Below are 21,032 nucleotides of genomic sequence, written 5' to 3'. Positions count from 1 at the left end.
ACATTACAGCGCAGTACATGCCCTTCGGCCTTCGATGTTGCGCTGACCTGTGAAACCACTCTAAAGCCCATCTATACTATTCCCTTATGGTCCATATGCCTATCCAATGACCATTTGAATGTGTTTAGTGTTGGCGAGTCCACTACTGTTGCAGGCAGGGCATTCCACGCCCTTACTACTCTCTGAGTAATGAACCTACCTCTGACATCTGTCCTGTATCTATCTCCCCTATCGAAAGATACCTGGCTACTCTTGCAAACGTAATTAGAATTAAGAACGGCAACCATATTAACCCCCTTAAACAGAGCCAATTAAAGAGAGAACACAACGAGCAACAGCTGGTGTGTGAGGTCTTCACCCTGGAAGGCGCCCACGAAACACAGTTTGTGCTCCCACCCTGGAATGACCACACCAATGAAAAAGCAGAGGTCTGCCCTGCCAAAAGAAGCCACTGGTGTGCGAGGTCTTCAGCCCGGGAGCAGCTCAGTAAACACACCGTCTGTTAAATTTCCCTGTTCTGGAACAAGCACACCTCATACAAGAAAAAGACTACCTCCTCACTGAAGGCAGTTGGTGATGGCTGGGAGGACCTGGCTGAGCAAGGTCCTCAGCCCAGGAGAGGCCCAGCAAGCAGGCCGTCCAGAGGGCTCCACTCACCTTGGTCTTAAGTTGCCTTCTTCTCCCTCCTTCCCTCCCACCTCTCTCCAGTCAGCTGAGCAGCTAACAGCACTGAGAACAAGCTGCAAATTGATGAGCAACAGAGAGAGATGAGGCGGTGGTTAGCACCGCTGCTTCACAATGCCAGGAACCCAGGTTCAATTCCAGACTCGGATGACTGACAATGTGGAGTTTGTACTTTCTCCCCGTGTTTGCGTGGATTTCCTCTGGGTGCTCCGGTTTCCTCCCACAGTCCAAAGATATGCAGGTTAGGGTGGATTGGACATGTTAAAATGCCTCATATGTGTCGAAAAATGTGGTTAGGTGGGATTATGGGGATAGGGTGGGGGAATGGGCATAGGTAGGGTGCTCTTTCAGAGGGTGGGTGCAGATACGATGGGCCAAATGGCCTCCTTTTTGGAGGAGCGCCCAGGACACAGAGCGGGAGGCCTCATCATGTAAAATAAGGGGTGGCTGTTCACCCTGAGCAATAAAGTGGGGTTGAGGCAGGTCAGCCATGGCCTTATTGAATAGTGACAGCTCGGGGGGGGGGGGGGGGGGGGGCTGGTCCTCTCTCTATTCTTCATCTTTCAGTGTAAACCTTTGTTATTCACTGAACATGTTTATCAGCAGTAGACTCGTGCATTGAGGGCTGTTTGTCAATGTGGTTTATAAAAAGGCCGGAGCTGGTGGCCGAGTCCTGGCCAGGGGATTTGCTCCATTGCTAATGGCGTTGCTCCAGAGACAGGGAACAATAAAGTTGCAGCAAGTTGAAAACGGCGACTTCCGGCTCGGGGACGGCATCCGGTGTCATGGCGGCGACCTCCGGTTTCGGGGCGGTGATGTCCGGTGTCATGGCGGCCGCTGGCCGTGGCTGAGTGGAGCCGCTGGGTTTGGAAGCTCCATGTTGGCCTCCGGTAATGATGTCAACGGCGCTGACGGAGCGCCAGGGCCTGGTGGGGGATTTACAGCACAAATCCAAGGAAGAGCTGCTGGAACTGCTGAGGCGGCAGAAAAACCTTCAGGCAAATCGGTGAGGAGCCCGGTGCTGGGTGTGGGGGAGGAAAGGGTCGCTCTGCCGAATAGTCCAGCGCTGCAGGAGCGGGTCTCTGCTGTCCCCCACTGTGATCCGAATTCCACAAGCACCAAATCTAAAAAGCACCTTATCCGTGTCTGGCGCTGGGAACTGTTGATGAGATCTTGACGTACCTGCCGTCCGTGGCATGGGGTTCCTGAGCAGACTGTCAAAGTCATTTGGCAGAATGCCTCATCACCCAGAACTGACAAACGAGCACCATGATGCCGCTTGGCTGGTGATGCGAAGGACGTGTTCTCCCCGCGCCCCCCATCATCACACACGCGCTGCAGTGAGGAAGGGACCAAACACCTGTCAGCCACCTCTTTCTGGGCTGTGTCTTTGCGATGCAGGTCTGCAAAGAGATGCAGTGGTTTTAGAAATATAGAAAGCAGGAGTAGACCATTCGGCCCTTTGAGCCTGCTCTACTATTCAACATGATCATCGCTGATCCTCTATCTCAATGCCATACTCCAGTGCTCTTCCCCATACCCAATACTCTTCCCCCCCCCCCCCCCCCCCTCCCACACCTCCAGAGTCTAGGAATCTTCCATTTTCTTCTTAAATTATCTATTTCCTCAATTGTCAAGATGCATTCTGAGCAGCTCCATGACACACGACTGACTCAACGCTCGATGGTCTGTTCTCAGGGGCGCACAACAACATAAATATAAACTACATAATATAGGTAAGAGAGGGGACGGGGATTTAAAACAGGAATTTAGGGAGCTAGTGTGGAAGCTGAGAGCCATATTGTCATCTCTGGTTTGTTGCCGGTGCCACGTGCTAGCGAGGTGAGGAACAGGGAGATGGTGAAGATAAACACGTGGCTGCAGGGATGGTGTAGGAGGGAGGGAGGGTTTCAGTTACGTGGATAATTTGAGCACATTCTGGGGAAGGTGGGACCTGTACAGACAGGACGGTTTGCACCTGAACCAGAGGGGCACCAATATCATGGGAGGGAAATTGGCTACGGCTCTTTGGGGTGGGGTTTAAAATAAATTGTCAGGGGGATGGGAAAATGAGCTGTAGTCCAGAAGCCATTGTTGAGAATAGTGAGGTACTGAGGAGGGTATCAAGGTCGCAGGAGTGTACCGGCAGACAGAAAGGTGGGTTGAAGTGTATCTAGTTCAATGCAAGGAGCATCCGGAATAAGGTAGGTGAACTTGGAGCGTGAATTTGGTACTTGGGACTACGATGTTGTGGCCATTACGGAGACATGGTTAGACCAGGGACAGGTATGGTTGTTGAAAGTTCCAGGGTATAGATGTTTCAGCAAGATAGGGTAAGGTGATAAAAGAGGTGGAGGAGTAGCATTGTTAATCAAGGATAGTTTAACGGCTGAAGAAAGGCAGTTTGAAGGGAATCTGCCTACTGAGGTAATATGGGACAAAGTTAGAAATAGGAAAGGAGCGGTCACGTTATTAGGAGTTTTCTTTCGGCCCCCAAATAGTAATAGAGATGTGGAGGAAGAAATTGCAAAACAGATTATGGATCGGTGTGGAAGTCTCAGGGTAGTTGTCATGGGTGACTTTATCTGTCCAAATATCGATTGGAACCCCTATAGGTCGAACAGTTCGGATGGGACAGTTTTTGTACAGTGTGTGCAGGAGGGTTTCCTGACACAAAATATGTGGATAGGCCGACAAGAGGGGGGGGGGGTGGCACCTTGGATTTGGTACTGGGTAATGAACCGGGCCAAGTGTTAGATTTGTTTGTGGGAGAGCACTTTGGAGATAGTGACCACAATTCGGTGTCTTTCACTATTGAAATGGAGAGGGATAGGGCCATACGGTAGGGCAAGGTTTATAATTGTGGGAGGGGTAATTATGATGTGATTAGGCAAGAATTAGGGAGCATAAGATGTGAACAGAAACTGTCAGGGAAAGGCACAAATGAAAAGTGGCGCTTGTTCAAGGAACAAATACTGCGTGTCCTTGATAGGTATGTCCCTATCAGGCAGGGAGGAAATGGCCATGTGAGGGAACCATGGTTCACAAAAGAAGTTGAATGTTTTGTCAAGAGGTAAAAGGAAGCGTATGTAAGGATGAGCAAACAAGATTCAGTTGGGTTTCTTGAGGGTTACAAGGTAGCAAGGAATGAGTGACAAGGGCTTAGGAGAGCTAGGAGGGGGCATGAGAAGTCCTTGGCGGTTCGGATCAAGGAAAACCCCAAGGCTTTTTACTCTTATGTGAGAAATAAAAGAATGACCAGGGTGAGGTTAGGGCCAGTCAATGACAGTAGTGGGAACATGTGCATGGAGTCAGAAGAAATAGGAGAGGCGTTGAATGAAAACTTTTCTTCAGTGTTCACCAAGGAGAGGGACCATGTTTTTGAGGATGACAGTGTGATACAGGCCGGTAGGTTGGAGGAGGTAGATGTTCTGAGGAAGGATGTATTAGCAATTTTGAAAAACCTTAGGGTCGACAAGTCCCCCGGGCCAGATGGGATATATCCAAGGATTCTTTGGGAGGCAAGGGATGAGATTGCAGAGCCTTTGGCTTTGATCTTTGGGTCCTCACTGTCCACAGGAATAGTGCCAGAGGACTGGAGAGTGGCGAATGTTGTTCCTCTGTCAAAGAAAGGGAATAGGAATGACCCTGGTAATTATAGGCCGGTTAGTCTTACTTCGGTGGTCGGTAAGTTAATGGAAAAGGTCCTGAAGGATAGGATTTATAACCATTTGGAAAGATGCAACTTAATCCGGGTTAGTCAACCCGGTTTGTGAAGGGTAAGTCTTGCCTCACAAATTTGATTGAATTCTTTGAGGAGGTAACTAAGTGTGTAGATGAAGGTAGAGCAGTTGATGTCGTATACATGGATTTTAGTAAGGCGTTTGATAAGGTTCCCCATGGTCGGCTTATGAAGAAAGTAAGGAGGTGTGGGATGGAGGGAAATTTGGCCAATTGGATAAGAAATTGGCTATCACATAGAAGACAGAGGGTGGTGGTGGATGGAAAGTTTTCAGACTGGAGACCAGATACCAGCGATGTACCACAGGGATCAGTGCTGGGTCCTCTGCTATTTGTGATTTTTATAAATGACTTGGAGAAGGGGGCTGACGGGTGGGTCAGTAAATTTGCTGATGACACCAAGATTGGTGGAGTAGTGGATGAGGTGGAGGGCTGTTGTAGGCTGCAAAGAGACATTCATAGGATGCAGAGCTGTGCCAAAATATGGCAGATGGAGTTTAACCCTGATAAGTGCGAGGTGATTCATTTTGGTAGAAAAAAATTGAATGCGGATTGCAGGGTACTGAGGAATGTGGAGGACCAGAGAGATCTTGAGGTTCATGTCCACAGATCTCTGAAGGTTGCCACTCAAATGGATAGAGCTGTGAAGAAGGCCTATAGTGTGTTAGCGTTTAGTAACGGGGGGTTTGAGTTTAAGAGCTGCGGGGTTATGCTGCAACTGTACAGGACCCTGGTGAGATCACATTTGGAGTATTGTGTGCAGTTCTGGTCACCTCACTATAGGAAGGATGTGGAAGCATTGGAAAAGCAAAGGAGATTTACCAGGATGGTGCCTGGTTTGCAGGATAGGTCTTATGAGGAAAGGTTGAGGGAGCTAGGGCTTTTTTCTTTGGAGCGGAGGAGGATGAGAGGTGACTTAATAGAGGTTTATAAGATGATGAGGGGGATAGATAGAGTGGATGTTCAGAGACTATTTCCTCGGGTGGATGTAGCTGTTACAAGGGGGCATAACTATAAGGTTCAGGGTGGGAGATATAGGAGGGATGTCCAAGGTAGGTTCTTTACTCAGAGAGTGGTTAGGGTGTGGAATGGACTGCCTGCTGTGATAGTGGAGTCGGACACTTTAGGAACTTTCAAGCAGTTATTAGATAGGCACATGGAGCACACCAGAATGACAGGGAGTGGGATAGCTTGATCTTGGTTTCGGACAATGCTCGGCACAACATCGAGGGCTGAAGGGCCTGTTCTGTGCTATACTGTTCTATGTTCTATGCTGCTGGGGGCCAATACCTCAGAGAAAGATATTCTTTGTTCTGGCCAAATCTTATTGGTCTTCCAGTGCAGAGAGTTCTCCATGACCAGATGTTGCAGCCGGCACATTCCAAATTTATCCTTGGGCAAAGCTTTGACAAAGAGTCATCCAGACATGAAACGTTAGCTCCTTTCTCTCTCCACAGATGCTGTCAAGCCTGCTGAGATTGTCCAGTATTTTCTGTTTTTGTTTCAGATTCCCGCATCCGCAGTAATTTGCTTTTATCTCCAAACTTATCCAATTTGTATGCTTCTGTGATGTACCCGTACAAATGCTGTGAATGAAGTAATTTTTTGGTGAAAGGAAAATCAAGAGTGGCGAAACAAAGAACCAGTAGACTTTGACCCATGTTTGCATCACTCCCCAAATGTACCACTCATGATGTTTTGAGCAATACAGCTGGTTTATAAATGGACTATTCTGTGCAGGACTCCATAGATTAATCCTATTTAAAAATACTTCAGGTTATTACTATGTTTTTTATTAGGATAACTAAGCAGTAAGAGCGAAGGAGAGTTTCTGAAGTGTATTCAGGCGAATTTTCTTGATCTGGTCGAACAAGGAAGTGTTTTATAGAGTGCCACATAACGGGCCTGCCAGCAAACTTGAAGCCCATTGAATAAAAGGGGCAGGGGCAATATTAACATGCAGTTGGCTGAGTGACAGTAAAGAGAATAGTGGTGAGCAGTTGTTTTTCAGACTTGGAGGTAGGTATGCTGTGAGATTTCCCCCTCGGACCACTTCTTTTGATATATGTCAGTGACCTAGACTTTGGTGTACAGGGGACCATTTAAATATTTGCAAAAGATGCAAAACTTTGACATACTGTGAGCTTTTGAGGAGGCTCATGCAAGACTTTGAGGACATAGACTGGATGCAGATGAATTTTAAAGCAGTGAAGTGAGAAATAATTCATTTTGGTGGGAATAGCAAGCAGAGACAATATATCATTAGCCTCCCTGTCAAGCCCTGTAGGAATTTTGTATGCTTCAATGAGATCACCTCTCATTCTTGTAAACCTGGGAGAATGCAGGCCCAGTCTTCCCAGTCTCTTCTAGGACAACCATCCCAGGAAGCAGTCTGCTGAGCCTTTGTTGCACTCACTCAGCAGCAAGTACATCCCTCCTTTAAGGAGACCAAATACTCCAGGCGCAGTCTCTCCAAGGCATGGAGTACAAAAGCAAGAAAGGTACGATAAACCGCTCTAAAACTCTGGTTGAGCCTCAGAATTATGTCCAATTCTGGGCACTGCACAATTAGAAAGGATGCAGAGGAATTGGAGATGGTTCAGATTTTCCAAAATGGTTCCAGGGTTGAGAGACTTCAATACTTCAGTGACGTGGATGGACTGGAGAAACTGGGGTTGCTCTGAAGAGAAAAGAAGCTTGAGAGGAGATTTTATAGAATTGTTCAAAATCATGAGGGTTCTCATAGATATGTAGAAAATAGAAGCAGGAGGAAGCCTTTTGGCCCTTCAAGCCTGCTGCTCCATTTATCATGATCATGGCTGATCATCCAACTCAATAGCCCAAGGGGCAGCACTGTGGCGCAGTGGTTAGCACTGCTGCCTCACGGCGCTGAGGTCCCAGGTTCGATCCCGGCTCTAGGTCACTGTCCGTGTGGAGTTTGCACATTCTCCCCGTGTTTGCGTGGGTTTTGCCCCCACAACCCAAAGATGTGCAGGGTAGGTGGATTGGCCGATGTGCAGGGTAGGTGGATTGGCCACCTTAAATTGCCCCTTAATTGGAAAAAATTAATAGGGTACTCTAAATTTATTTTTTAAAAACTCAATAGCCCAATCCTGCTTTCTCCCCATAACTTTTGATTCCATTCCCCCAAGTGCTATATCTAGCCGCCTCTTCAATATATTCAATGTTTTCGCATCAAATACTTCCTGTGGCAATTAATTCCACAGGCTCACCATTGTTTGGGTGAAGAAATGTCTCCTAATCTCTGTTCGAAATGGTTTCCCCTGAATCCTCAGACTCTAACCCTGGTTCTGGACCCACCATCGGCAACATCTACCCTGTCTAGTCCTGTTAAAATGTTATAAGTCTCTTTGAGATCCCCCTCCTCATTCTTCTGAACTCCAACAAGAGTAATCCTAACCTCGTCAATGTCTCCTCGTATGACAGTCCCGCTATCCCTGGAATCCGTCTCGATGGACTTGATAGAGAGAAAATGCTTCCTTTGGTGGAAGGGTCGAGAATCAGAAGGCAATGATTTATGTGATTGGCGAAAGAAGCCGCAGTGACAGGAGGAAATTATTTTATTTTGTGCAGCGAGTAGTACTGTCCGATAGTGTGGTGGAGGTAAATTCAATTGCGGAAATCAAAAATAATTTGTATTTGCACCTAATGAGAAAACAATTGCAAGGCTGCAGGGGAGTGGGTCTTGCTCAATTGCTCTTGCAGAGAACTGGCACAGAATGGCCAAATGGTCTTTTTCCGTGCTGTGACTGTTTTATGAATCATTCCATGTTCTTGTGGGTGAAAATGTGACATGGAAACTAAATTCAAAAGACATCAACTTATATTGGGTTATTGAAAGTCTAGATCAAATGGACTTGCTCTCTTTAAATATGTTTGATTTCTTAGCAGCAATGTTTTAATCTAACTGTATCCAATTGCCCTTTGTTTGTTCAGGAGGTTTATCCAAAGCCTGCCAGACAAGGGTGAGCGAATCGCTGGGTTTATAGAGAAACTGGAAGCAGCAATTTCCCAGCATGAGGAAGTGGAGCGAGCAGCTGAACTGCTTTCAGTTGTCAAACTGGAGTTTCAAAAGAAGCAGAGGGTGATAACTTCTGACAAGGAGGAAACCCTCCGGCAGGAGAGCACAACCTCGACTTTAACACCAGGACAGGTTGTCATAAAACAATTGAAGGCTTGCGATGAAGCTGAGAAAAATGAAAATGTTTTGTCAAAGGTTGATGGCGTAGGAACTATAAACAGAGATGAGTTAAATCAGGGAAAACACCGAGTTTTGGAAAAAGAACAAACTACCTCGGCTAAGAGGGCTACAAAAAGTGAGAACTCTCTTGATTCTATGGTGGACAGCCAGAGAACCATATGTATACAGCAGGAAAAAAGCAATCCCAACCATCAGCCCGTCACTGCAAATGACCTGGAAGCAGATTCTGCCAGCAGTGCTGATTTGCTTACTGATAGGTTTGACAATGTCACTCTGACAGATAATGGGCACAGAAAAGTACCTCATAAAATGCCTGAAGATCCATCTTTAACCAGTAAGGTAAAACGTAATGACAATCCCTTTCAAACTCTGCATCATCAAGAAAATAAAAAATCTCATTACGTTGGAATACTGGAGCACAGAGCCAAGAACCCAGTGGTGAAAAGAGCACAATTTAAAGCTAACCAGTAAGTTTCATCTCCAGTTTGAGGTGCAGTAGATGTATCTGGATCTGGTTATCCGCTGACTGAATTTTCAGTGTTGTTGCATCTTGCAATTTAGGTCCAAAATATTGGAGTTTCTTTCGGGAGGTATTATTCCAAAATTTTCTATTCATATAATTGTTACTATATTGTCGCTTGCTTGGTTACTGCTTATCGCAAGATTACAATGATAGAAATCTAGAGGGATCAGAGATCACATTTCAGACCTTCAAAACAAAATCTTTACTGTCGGTGTATGTCTGCATTCGTGTTTCTGTGTGGCTATAATAGGAACCCTTGCTGAAATTTTAATGACGTTTCAGTCTACACAAGGGTGGCACGGTAGCACAGTGATTAGCACTGTGGCATCACAGCACCAGGGTCCCAGGTTCGATTCCCACTTGGGTAGCTGTGGAGTCTGCATGCTTTCCCTGTGTTTGCGTGGGTTTCCTCCGGATGCTCCGGTTTCCTCCCACAAGTCCCAAAAGATGTGCTTGTTAGCTGAATTGGACATTCTGAGTTCTCCCTCTGTGTACCCGAACAGGTGCGAGAGTGTGGCAACTAGGGGCTTTTTACAGTAACTTAATTGCAGTGTTAACGTAAGCCTACTTGTGGCAATAATTATTATTATTAATATTAATAAAAACAATTACTCACCACCACCTACAGGGGCGTAATTAGTGATGGGCGATAAATGTTGGTCTTGCCACCTTGCGAATGAATTTGAAACGGTGCTGACTGTGACTTTCAGCAGCTAGGAATATCAGCACCAAATGCACTTGTGATTCTCCTGTTTAGGCTTCCTACTGATTCAGTAATCTAATGCAAACTAGTTATTTCCTGCCTTAAACGTTTTATTAAAAAGCACTCTACTGGGTGTCACCAATTGTTATCTGTAGTTTATTATTTTCATGTTCTATTCAAGGAATGTATCCAAAGTGTCAATTTTACGGTTGTCTCATTCGATAATTAGAAGTAGATCCTATTTTTAAGCTATTTTCTGTTCCCTGTGCCTTGTGAGCTGCAGGTTTGCAGGAATGCATGATGTGTGTCTTGCTTTTAAATGCAAAAGGGTGTCTTGGTGTAACAGTGCAATTCTGCTTACAATTAAAGATGAAAGGTTTTAATCGAATCCTTGTAGCTAGATTTTCTGCTACTGATGTGACATGAAGACATGAACCTCTTTTTAAATACTATAATGTTCTTACAATCTCAGAGTAGTTAGCTGTAAGAAAACATTGCCTTTGTAAAGCTATCTGATCCTCTTTTTTTACAGGTTGAAATTCCCTGTTTTTTTTTCTGTATAAATATGTTTCTTTTTTACACCAGCCCAATACCTGAATCCCCCAGTTCATCTGCAGACCAGTCACCTGGCAGATCTGCGCTGATGCTGTCTCCAGCAGAACGAAGGCGAAGGGACCGGAAGCACCTGGATGAGATCACAGCTGCTAGACTGCCGCCACTTCACCACTCTCCTGCTCAACTACTGTCCCTTGAAGAGTCTGGTGAACTACAGATATTACAGAAGCAAAAATATGAGGTATGAGCAATGCACCACGGTGGCACAGTGGTTAGCACTGCTACCTCATCGCACCAGGGACCCAGGTTCGATTCTGACCTTGGGCGACTCTCTGTGAGGAGTTTGCACATTCTCCCCGTGTCTGCCTGGGCTTTCTCTGGGTGCTCTGGTTTCCTCCCACAGTCCAAAGATGTGCAGGTTAGGTGGATTGGCTGCGCTAAATTGCCCCTTAGTGTCCAAAACTTAGGTGGGGTTACAGGTTGGAGTCGTCCTGCGTAGTGTCCTTTCGCAGGGTCAGTGCAAACCCGATGGCCAATTGGCCTCCTTTTGCACTGTAGGGATTCATGTGAACAGAATACATGTAACAAATGTGCTTGATATGAATATATATAACTGTCAAAAGGCTAGTTGTATAAAATTACAATTTCCCTTTTAATCCTATTTTCTATAATGCTTTTGTTTCTTTCATCTTCATACTGCAGAATTTAAACTCTTGATTCAATACTGTTTAAATATATTTTGTGTGCTTGGAGATGGTATTGTCGTGGAACCTGTTTGTAAAGAACTAAGGTATTGGGAAACCCTACTTGTTGTGACAAATGCTCAATATTTTAATGCACATGTGGGACTGACTGGATGGAATTGTTTGCTTGTAGTGAAAAACCGAGCTCTAATCTTTCATCAGCTTTAAGGGAAATGTGAGCTGTGTGTTCAGTGATAAATCTCTTAATCTGTTTGCATGAAAACCAAAGCCCTCTAATTCATCTAAACAGAAAAGTAATTTTAGTTCACAATTTCTGTTTGGACCAGTGTGCTGACTATTTACTTTCAGACTAAATTTTAGTCTGATAAATAGTGATACTAAGACTGAGTATTATGATGGGTGCTTGGTCCCCCCCATTGCTTCTGTATTCTCAGTGCTGGTATCAAACAGCGTTTTGTTCAAAAGTTGTGAAGATGTTTTGTTGCGATTCCATACATAGAGATGTCCAGAAAGTAAATTCCTTGGGCGGAATTCTCCGTTTTGCCGGCGCCCGGGGGTTTCCCGACGGCGTGGGGCTGCCCCACAATGGGAAACCCCATTGATCGGCTGGCGTAATGGAGAATCCTGCCGGCTGGTCGAGGCTTAAAGTGGCGCGGCGGGGTGGAGAATCAAGCACCTTATGTCCCAACAGGAAACTCTTTGCTTTTTGCCTTGACCTTCAAATTAAAAGAGACATTCTCTTTTGCAGTCCTCACAGGCCAAGCTCGCAGCGGAAAAACTAGTGCAAAGATTGAACATTAAAGTAATGAACTTTGACCCGGAAGGTGCAGCTACTACAGCGTTTCGAGGATATAGGGATCGGACAGACAGTAATTCTTCAGAAGAAGATTTAAGCTGACGGCTGTCCTTTCAATAATGAAAGATCGATAGTTGTGCTCCTGTGGTGACACTTCAGATTCTGGAAACATGTTCTCCTTTAATGATATCTATGCAAATGCTCTTATGACAACAGCGGCTAACACTTTTTTTTGTACCATTTTAATTGAATTGCGCCAATGTATGTATATTCTGTAAGTGGCATTGATGAGAAATCGTGGACAGTGTGAAAAGTGAATGAGAGCATCTTTGCACAATTGAAAGTGCTAACCGTGACAACTGTTCAGTTTGCAGAAATATGGTCCATTTCATTTGCTTGTACCATTTCTGAAATGCACATTTTTTGTTAATTCAGGCAGGGAGCTATTTTTCTATTTTCCAACGGTGTGACAATACCGATCAGTTACAAGTGTCTTGTATGCTCTGTTACGTGAACTGTTTTAACTTAAGTGAGATATTGTGGAAAAAGATAAAGTTGGGACAACTATTTCAACTATTGGATATAGCTATTAAATTCTGTCACTAAAACAGTGTTATATTTAAAAGATGGGTTCAGTAAATTGCAACATTTGAATGACTACTTTTGTACGGCAACTGGGTACAAACTAAATTTGTAGATTAAATAACTAACCTGATCCACTCGATTGGACTGATTTTCTTTTCAGTGCCGTTGGCAAAAATAAGTATGATTACAGAATACTCCAGTGCAGAAGAGTCCTTTTGGCCCATCGAGTCTGCACTGACCTCATGAAAGGCCTTGACCTGCCCACCTAATACCACTTGCCAGCACTTGGCCCGTAGCCTTGAATGTGTCAAGGTACTTTTAAAAAAGATATGAGGCATTCTGCCTCTACCACCCTCCCAGATAGTGCATTCCAGACCCTCACCACTTTCTGGGTAAAAAGGCTTTTCCTCAAAACCCCCCTAAACCTCCCACCCCTCACTTTGAACTTGTGTCTCCTCATAACTGACTTCAACTATCGGGAACATCTGCTCCCTGTCCATGCCCCTCATAATCTTGTATACCTCAATCAGGTCACTCCAAAGTCTTCTCTGCTCCCGAAAAAATATTCTAAGCCTTTCCAATTTCTTTTTATACCTTAAATGTTTCATCCCAGGCAACATTCTGCTGAATCTTCTCTGCACCCCCTCCAGTGCAATTACATCTATCTTATACTGTGGCGACCAGAATTGCACACAATACTCGAGCTGTGGCCTCACTAAAGTTCCATGCAGCTTCATCATGTGCTCAATGCCCCCATTGATAAAAGCGAGTGCCCATATGCCTTTTTCACCACCCTATTAACCTGTCCCTCTGCCTTTAGAGTTCTATGGACAAACACGCCACGGTCCCTTTGTTCTTCGGACCTTCCTAGTGTCAGACCTTTCATAGTATACTTCCTTGTCAAATTACTCCTTCCAATGTGTATCACCTCACTTTCCAGGTACCACAAAAATCACAATTTCAAGCACATTTTGTGTTCAATGCAACTCGTGTTGCTGTGACCTTTTGCGCTAGTTTAGAAAATATTGCATTTGAAGCAGGTCTACCCCACAACATTGGCATTGTCCCCACTGTGCATTAATAACCATTCCAAGTTTCCTCTCATTTCCAGGTCTTCAGATAGACTTCGATTTTTCTTTTGGTGCAAGGACTCTAAAGCTACATTTTAAAACCTTTTAAATGTTATTTTTATTTGAAATAAAATGAAAATGAAAATCGCTTATAGTCACGAGTAAGCTTCAATGAAGTTACTGTGAAAAGCCCCTAGTCGCCACATCCCGGCGCCTGTTCGGGGAGGCTGGTACGGGAATTGAACCGTGCTGCTGGACGGCCTTGGTTTGCTTTAAAAGCCAGCGATTTAGCCCAGTGTGCTAAACCAGCCCCTATTTTAAGGAGCTGACTGATGTCTCCTTGCGTACCCATGTTTCTATGATCTCTGCCTTGAATATAGTCAATGACTGAACACCCTCAGCCTGAAGATCCATGAAGGAACTCCTTTGAGTGAAGTAGTGATCCCTTTTCAGTTCCATCCCCTTATTCTGAAACAATGGACCCTAGTTCCCATCTCCTCAGTCAGGGGTAATATTCCCCCATTGTCTACTTTGCCATGTCAAGCCTCTTAAGAATTTTGTGTGTTTCAGTGGGATTACTTCTCATCCTTCCAAAGCATATGACATTTCTTTGTATTCTTTTATTATACGTAGGTATGCAAATCAGGTTTGCGCAGGAACTCGGGGGAAACGTTTTCAAAATGGGTGCAACATTGCACTGGAATCAGCAATTACGCCCAGAACGGAAACTCAGCCCCAATATCTTTCCAACCCTTTTGATTGTATGACATGTATCAAGTCTCTGCAATTCATTCTTAAAATTCCTTCTTGTACTTTTGTTTTCAGCTCCTTCACATCAATTACTTCAGTGGTCAGCCTGTCTAATGTAAATTAATCCAGGAGATTGAGGGGATGGGCACCTGACCTTTGACACTCTCGTGTTCCACTTGTGTTATTTGCGGCCTTAAGTGTTTTGTGCTTACAACCATCGCACTTGTGACCTTCGTTTGGACACGTTGAGCTGCTCTCCTTGAGTAACAACAGACTTTTTATTGGAATCAGTTAATTTTCATCTAATGCTTAGGATAACGTTCCATTAAGAAAATTGGCATCTTCAGGGGAGGAGAAAAGGTGACCTATTCCGGAATAATTTTCTCAAAAGTAACTGGGAGAGTAGCAATCCCGATAATCAGCGATTGCATTCAAATTTAAATATTTTAAAGATATGTATTTTGCAACGTTATTTACCAGTAAGACATTGGTGATTGATATTCAGATTTTTATATAAGAAACATTTTACCTCTTTCATTTTCTCCCCACAGCAAACTTGGTCGATTAATTATATATTATATCTTCTTGCTATGATTTGGCAGTATCACAACCCATGGCGATAAATTGAAAGCTTGTTGCATTTGGACTACAAGCCCTTGTGCTCCAGCATCAAGCTGTTTTAGATTCTGTTTATTGGATGCTGTTTCATGTTTCTGCAAAGAAAGATACTCTATTGTGCATTTACTATAAAGTCAAACTCTATTTTCCTGAGCAACTATAATTCTGCTTGTGCTTTCGTTGTGTCGGCATCACAGAAAAATAATCATATCCTGCCGTCATTTATATGGGTAATCCGAGATAAACCTGCATGGCCTGCTGAGATGGTAGTCCTGATGACAAAAACTTAGAAATGGAAATAATCTGAAGGTGCACCTTTAAGTGACGGGACTCTCTATTTCTTTTGGCTCCATTATAGGATGTCCTTGGGGAGAAAGATTGTTAATGTCTTGAAACAAATGGTCTTTGTAATTTTTTGTTGATGGCCATCTTGTGTTCTGTCGTTGCCAGAGAACACCAGGTACTTGTTTCTGTCAATTCCTACTAGTCTATTTCAAATTTTATGGGACATGGTCTATGTTTCTCCGCCCTTTGCTGTAAAGATTTCCCTTCCAAATCTTTAAACAAGGATGTCCCACTGGTATGTCCCATGCTGATTCGTACAGAATCATGCGGCACGCCTTTGGGTTGTTTCAATCTTGCTTATATCTCTCACGGCACAGTGGTTAGCATTGCTGCTTCACCGTGCCAGGGACCCGGGTTCAATTTCAATCTTGAATGACTGTCTGTGTGGAGTTTGCACATCCTTCCAGTGCCTGGGTGGGTTTCCTCCGGGTGCTCCGGTTTCCTCCCACGGTCCCAAAGATGTGCAGGTTAGGTGGACTGGCCATGATAAATTGCCCCTTCGTGTCCAAAGGGTTAGCTGGGGTTATGGGGATAGGGAGGGGGTGTTTTCCTGCGGAGGGAGCTCTTTTGGAGGGTTGGTGCAGGTTCAATGTACCAAATGGCCTCCTGCACTGTGGGAATTCTGTGATTCTATATAATGATCCCACACACAACTTGTCTAAACTAGGACTGGATGGACAAATGTTTAGTAAGCTATAACTCTGATATTTTTATTGCAATACCAAAGATTCCTCCTCTGAAATCCAAGAACCCTGTTTTCTTTCACTGCCATTTGCTAAATACAGAATCTGCATTGCCGATTGTTTTTAAGATCAATAAATTGGAGAACTTGATAACAGAAGCTATCTTTTGGTGGATTCTTTCTGGTGGCTATGTTAATGATATGAAGTTTGTGGCATTGGATACCAGCTGCCATTAGTCCTGCCATTTTTGCAATTCCAGAAGATCATCTAGTACTGAACTGACATGACCTTGAGTCCCCCTGATGTGTGAACCACACAGTCATCGACAAATAATTGTACGTTGCTTTTTAACTTTTTTATGTTTGTCAAGAAAAGTAAAAGTCACAGATCCACAGGGCACTTTGGAGAGGATGATTTTCCCATCACACATCACACTTTGTTTTTCTGTTGGTAAGGAAGTGCCAAATCCAATTTGATAATGTGCCCATAATTCCATAGTGAAGTTTGGGCAAGAGCTTTTCATGAGGAGCTTTGTCAAAGCCTTTTGCAAAATAGTGCTGTGTGGTAGTTCTCTTTCGAGACTTGAAGCAAGGTCACTGACCATCCAAACGCTGTATTTCAGTCGATCAGCGTGGATGGCATGGTGGCACAGTGGTTAGCACTGCTGTCTCACACCTCCAGGGATCCGGGTTCAATTCTGGTCTCTGGTGACTGTGGAGTTTGCACTTTCTCCCCGTGTCTGCGTGGGTTTCCTCCCGGGTGCTCCGGTTTCCTCCCACAGTCCAAAGATGTGTAGGTTAGGTGGATTGGCCATGCTAAATTGCCCCTTAGTGTCCGAAAGGTTAGATGCTCTGACTGGGTTACAGGGTGTGGGCTTTAGTGGGGTGCTCTTTTCCAAGGGCCAATGCAGACTTGATGGGCCGAATGGGTTAGGGTCTGCACTGTAAATTCTATGATTCACGACTGAGGAACCATACTGGCTTATCTACCTGAATATTACGAGCTTCAAAGTGCTTCATGACAATAGAATGAACAATATGTTAAAAATCTCTCCCCAGCATCATTTTCACATTACAAGTCTGTAGTTTTGGCTGCCTTTCTATCCCATTTTTTTGAATATGCCACAGATGTTAGCTTGTCTCTGCTGGATTGGTAAGTGGCAAGCGTTGATTAATTCCTGAAAGAGATTGGTCAATAATGCAGCCAGTTCATCAGCTGCGAACTTTAAAATCCAGAGAGGGATTTCATCTGGATTGATTTTGAGTTTTGGATTTATTTCTTAAAAGAATTTCAAAAAGCCCTCTGTATTTATGAGGCTTAATATGTCTGGTAAATAGTCACTGTCTAAGCCAGCTATGCGTGTTAAATCTCCTCTGGTAAATACACTGGAAAATTGATCACATTGTGCTGCTTCTGCTTTATCCTTAGCATCACATATGACGCTATTGTCTATTTTGATATCTGCGTTACCCACTTTTTCCTTTTTGATTTTCTATTTATTATTCATAATAAACCATCATGCAAAACAATTAAACAAAGTTACACAAAAGAACAAGACAAACAAGTGCAAACACATGTTAACCCCAAAAATGTATACAAATCCCTCTAACAGCTGGCGGTGACTAGCTCAGACTTAGCCGAGCACATGAAGACGTGGAGTTGACTCGATGAAGGGTCTCACCCCATACCTCATCATCCAGAATGGGACCCAAGTCACCCTCAAATTTTGCCCTCGCCTCGCTCAACGGAGCTGACTCCACTGTGAAGATCTGGCCGTATATGCCCAAAATAGTCTCCCCACCAGCTTTTTGATTTTTCTTAATGACTGACAAGCTCTTATAATTCTTCTTAATTGAGGTTGCAAGGTACTCAGAACCATAATCCTACTTTGCTTTATTGAGAGCTTTCTTCATCCCTTCCAGTTAGCCTTGTTGTGAAGGCACTGGTTTTTCCTGCAGAGGCAGTGGTGTTTTTCATAATATACATCCAGGTATATGATGGTGTGCAGACAGGCAGTGATTGACACACAGGATGACCAGTGAACACACAGAACACAGCAGCCAATCGCCAGACAGGACACGCCCACTATAAAGCCAGGGGGCACTAGTTTTCCTGCTCTGTCGGGATCCAGCCTCTGAGACAGTCAGAGCTCATGAGCAGCAACTAGAACAAACACCGTGTGATAGTAAGATAGTCTGGTCAGGTTAGCCTCAGGTCTCCAGTCAAGTCAGCATAGTGTCAACCCCCAGTTAAAGCATGTATTATAGTTAAGTGTTCAATAAAATCGAGTTGCATTTCTTCAAGTGTCGGAAGCCTGTCTCTCTCACCACTGCAGTAAACGCAGTCCTCGCAGACCCAGCTTACCCAACACATCAGTGTTCTCTACAGAACCATGGGAGGTTCAAATTAACATAACAGCTCTGTTGCAGTTGGCCTGTGTTCCTCTCTTTATCCTTTTGTAACTGAGTGTTTTGGTCTGCAAGTAGACATTTTGTGCAGGACTCTTCCCAGTTGTGACATTGGTCCCTTTCTTTGCTGTAAGTGAGATGTGCTGCTTAAAGCCAATTGTTCTGATTCACTGTGTTGCATTCAGGATGTTTGATGCAAGCTAGTGTTTTATAGCATAAAGTACTTCAGTGAGGGCTGGTACTGTAAATGTAAGTATGTGCCTTTATAGTGCTTAGAATTATAATACCAGCAGAATACAATTCCCTTTAAACATCAAAGTATATTTAGCATTACTTTAATGTTATCCTGGTCAGGTCATATATAAATAAATTAAGAACTTGGTAGGACTTCCTGCTGCATCCACAATTTCCTTTAATTATCAAATGCAACTCTTCCTTGACCTATCTCAATGTAAATGTGTCTGATGCATTTGGGAAATGGTGCAGAGAGACAATCTGTTCCAAAAGTAAATCTCTTATTGTGCTTGTGAGAGTGAGGGATGTTAGTACCGTTATATCTAATAAAAAGTTATAGTTCCTTACTCACTGTATTTTCATGGCCATTCCATAAGGTCATGTGTGTGCAAAGCTCATTGAAATAGTATTGGAGAAACGTATTTTTAAGGGGTTCTGGTGCCTCCTTAATCAATATTACAATGCTCGGCAGTAAATGGAAGTGAGCTGTGTATTCTTTCCCATCACTGATCCTTGTACTTGGCGCTTGTCTGAACTGTGGAATTTCAGGAGACTGGTGTTCACGTGCGGTTTCTGTTCTCTCATCTTCTATAAAATTTACAAAGCTAAGCAAGGAGCTGGCATTGAATAGATATAGATACCAGATGGTCCCGAACTGCAATTTCCTGACTCTCATGCTGTTGGGAAGCAAGTCCTAGCTGTTTGTTTTTCAAAAACTGTTCATCTATGGGTCACCGGAGCCAGATATGGAAGAGAACACAAGTGCTGCTGATATATTCTGCACCAATACCCCAAGAATTATCCTTGGGGTATTCCAGACACACCATTTTGGCTTTAGACGTCTTGTACCTCCTCCAGAGGCAAGGTTGTGAAGAATATTGATTAATCATCATGTGATAATCATTGAAAATCAGCAACCCAGAATCTTTCTCTCAACTGAGTTGGGTGTATGGTGGCAAACAGTTTATGCCAAACATAATTTTTCTTTTTTGAAAAGTCATGGATATGTTAATACCTCCACAAGATTGTTTATTTGTACAAGTGGGATAGAAATTGTACCGTACTCGCCTTCCAAATGTATTTTGTTTATGACGTGTTATCATTGAACATTGAGGTGAAAGATAAAATTTTGGTCCGGAAGCAAATATCAAAGAAACGTTGTGGGTATCGTGATGCTTTCTTGTTGCTTCAGTAAATGGAATAGCAGACTATCTTAATTGAGCTGTTTGCTATTGTCTGTTTTAACACAACTTTGATAGAATGTGGCATGGTGCTTTGTGCAGGTTAAAATTCCAGGGGTGGCACGATAGCGCAGTGATTAGCACTGCTGCCTCACGCCAAGGATCCGTACGATCCTGGCCCCGGGTAACTGTCCGTGTGGAGTTTGCACATGTTTGCATGGGCCTCGCCCCCACAACCCGAAGATATGTAGGGTAGATGGATTGGCCACGCTAAATTGCCCCTTAATTTGGAAAAAAATAATTGGATACTCTAAATCTATTTAAAGAAAATTCTGACAACCTTTCATTTAAAATTGATAACACTGTGAACCGTGTAGTAGGACAGGAGAAGAGAGAGTATACTAAGTGCATCCATCTGCATTTTTCAAAGGTAAATGCTTTATCAGCAACTAGATGAGTTGAATGTTTATGGAGAGAATCATTTCAAATGCAAGTACTTGTGAATCTCTTTGTGAGGGGGAAATCAGGAAAAAACAGCAAACACATTTGTTCCCAGGAACACAGTGATTTTCATAAATTCTAAACATCTTTGGTCGTGTAGGTCATTAAATGGAAAGATATCAATCTACATTGACAGTTACATAATTCTGCTTCATCCCTGTATTATAAACGTATTTCTTGCCCCTTTTTTAGGTTTGGTGTTTATGAATAAAAAGGCCACCTGATACATCAGCACTAAAATAATTTAAGAAATTTTAAAGTTTCTCAAGTTTTTGTTTTAGAAATGCCACTGTTTTGCATTGAGAGATTTGAGAATGTTTGGCAGCGATGGCTTGGTTTCATGTTAAAGGCAGTAAAATGCATTAGGGATGGCAGAGTCCTGTAGGACAGTTTTTATTTATACACAGTTGGATTGATAGAATTGTGCTTAAGTCAAAAATGTTAATAATGTTGACCAGGGTGGCACGGTAGCACAGTGGTTAGCACTGTTGCTTCACAGTGCCAGGGGCCGGGTTCGATTCCCGGATTGGGTCACTGTCTGTGTGGAGTCTGCAAGTTCTCCCTGTGTCTACGTGGGTTTCCTCCGGGTGCTCCGGTTTCCTCCCACATGTCCCGAAGGAAGTGCTGTTAGATAATTTGGACATTATGAATTCTCCCTCAGTGTACCTGAACAGGCGCCGGCATTTGGTGACTGGGGGATTTCCTTTTTTAGAAAATATTATAATGAAA

General features: G+C 43.7%; 1 protein-coding gene across 1 annotated transcript; it reads left to right on the top strand.

The window, feature by feature from the left end:
• The first annotated feature begins 1,451 nt into the window (after positions 1–1,451).
• On the top strand, positions 1,452–16,137 carry polr2m (RNA polymerase II subunit M). Its single transcript, XM_038813170.1, has 4 exons — positions 1,452–1,690; positions 8,383–9,114; positions 10,459–10,669; positions 11,881–16,137. Exons 1-4 carry the CDS (start codon positions 1,578–1,580, stop codon positions 12,028–12,030), a joined length of 1,206 nt encoding a protein of 401 aa, XP_038669098.1. The 5' UTR covers positions 1,452–1,577; the 3' UTR covers positions 12,031–16,137.
• Positions 16,138–21,032: the final 4,895 nt, after the last annotated feature.

Source organism: Scyliorhinus canicula, chromosome 12 (assembly GCF_902713615.1).
Source record: "Scyliorhinus canicula chromosome 12, sScyCan1.1, whole genome shotgun sequence".
NCBI classification, from domain to species: Eukaryota; Metazoa; Chordata; class Chondrichthyes; order Carcharhiniformes; family Scyliorhinidae; genus Scyliorhinus; species Scyliorhinus canicula.
The sequence above is the reverse complement of the archived record's forward strand: the minus strand, read 5'-3'. Positions and strand labels throughout refer to the sequence as shown.

What these genes read in the sequence shown, in the direction of transcription:
- polr2m (XM_038813170.1), top strand. Translation starts at nt 1,578, where the DNA reads ATGATGTCAACGGCGCTGACGGAGCGCCAGGGCCTGGTGGGGGATTTA. An exon ending in AAAAACCTTCAGGCAAATCG is followed by an intron (nt 1,691 to 8,382) that starts GTGAGGAGCCCG and finishes TTGTTTGTTCAG; the next exon opens with GAGGTTTATCCAAAGCCTGC. An exon ending in GCACAATTTAAAGCTAACCA is followed by an intron (nt 9,115 to 10,458) that starts GTAAGTTTCATC and finishes TTTTTACACCAG; the next exon opens with CCCAATACCTGAATCCCCCA.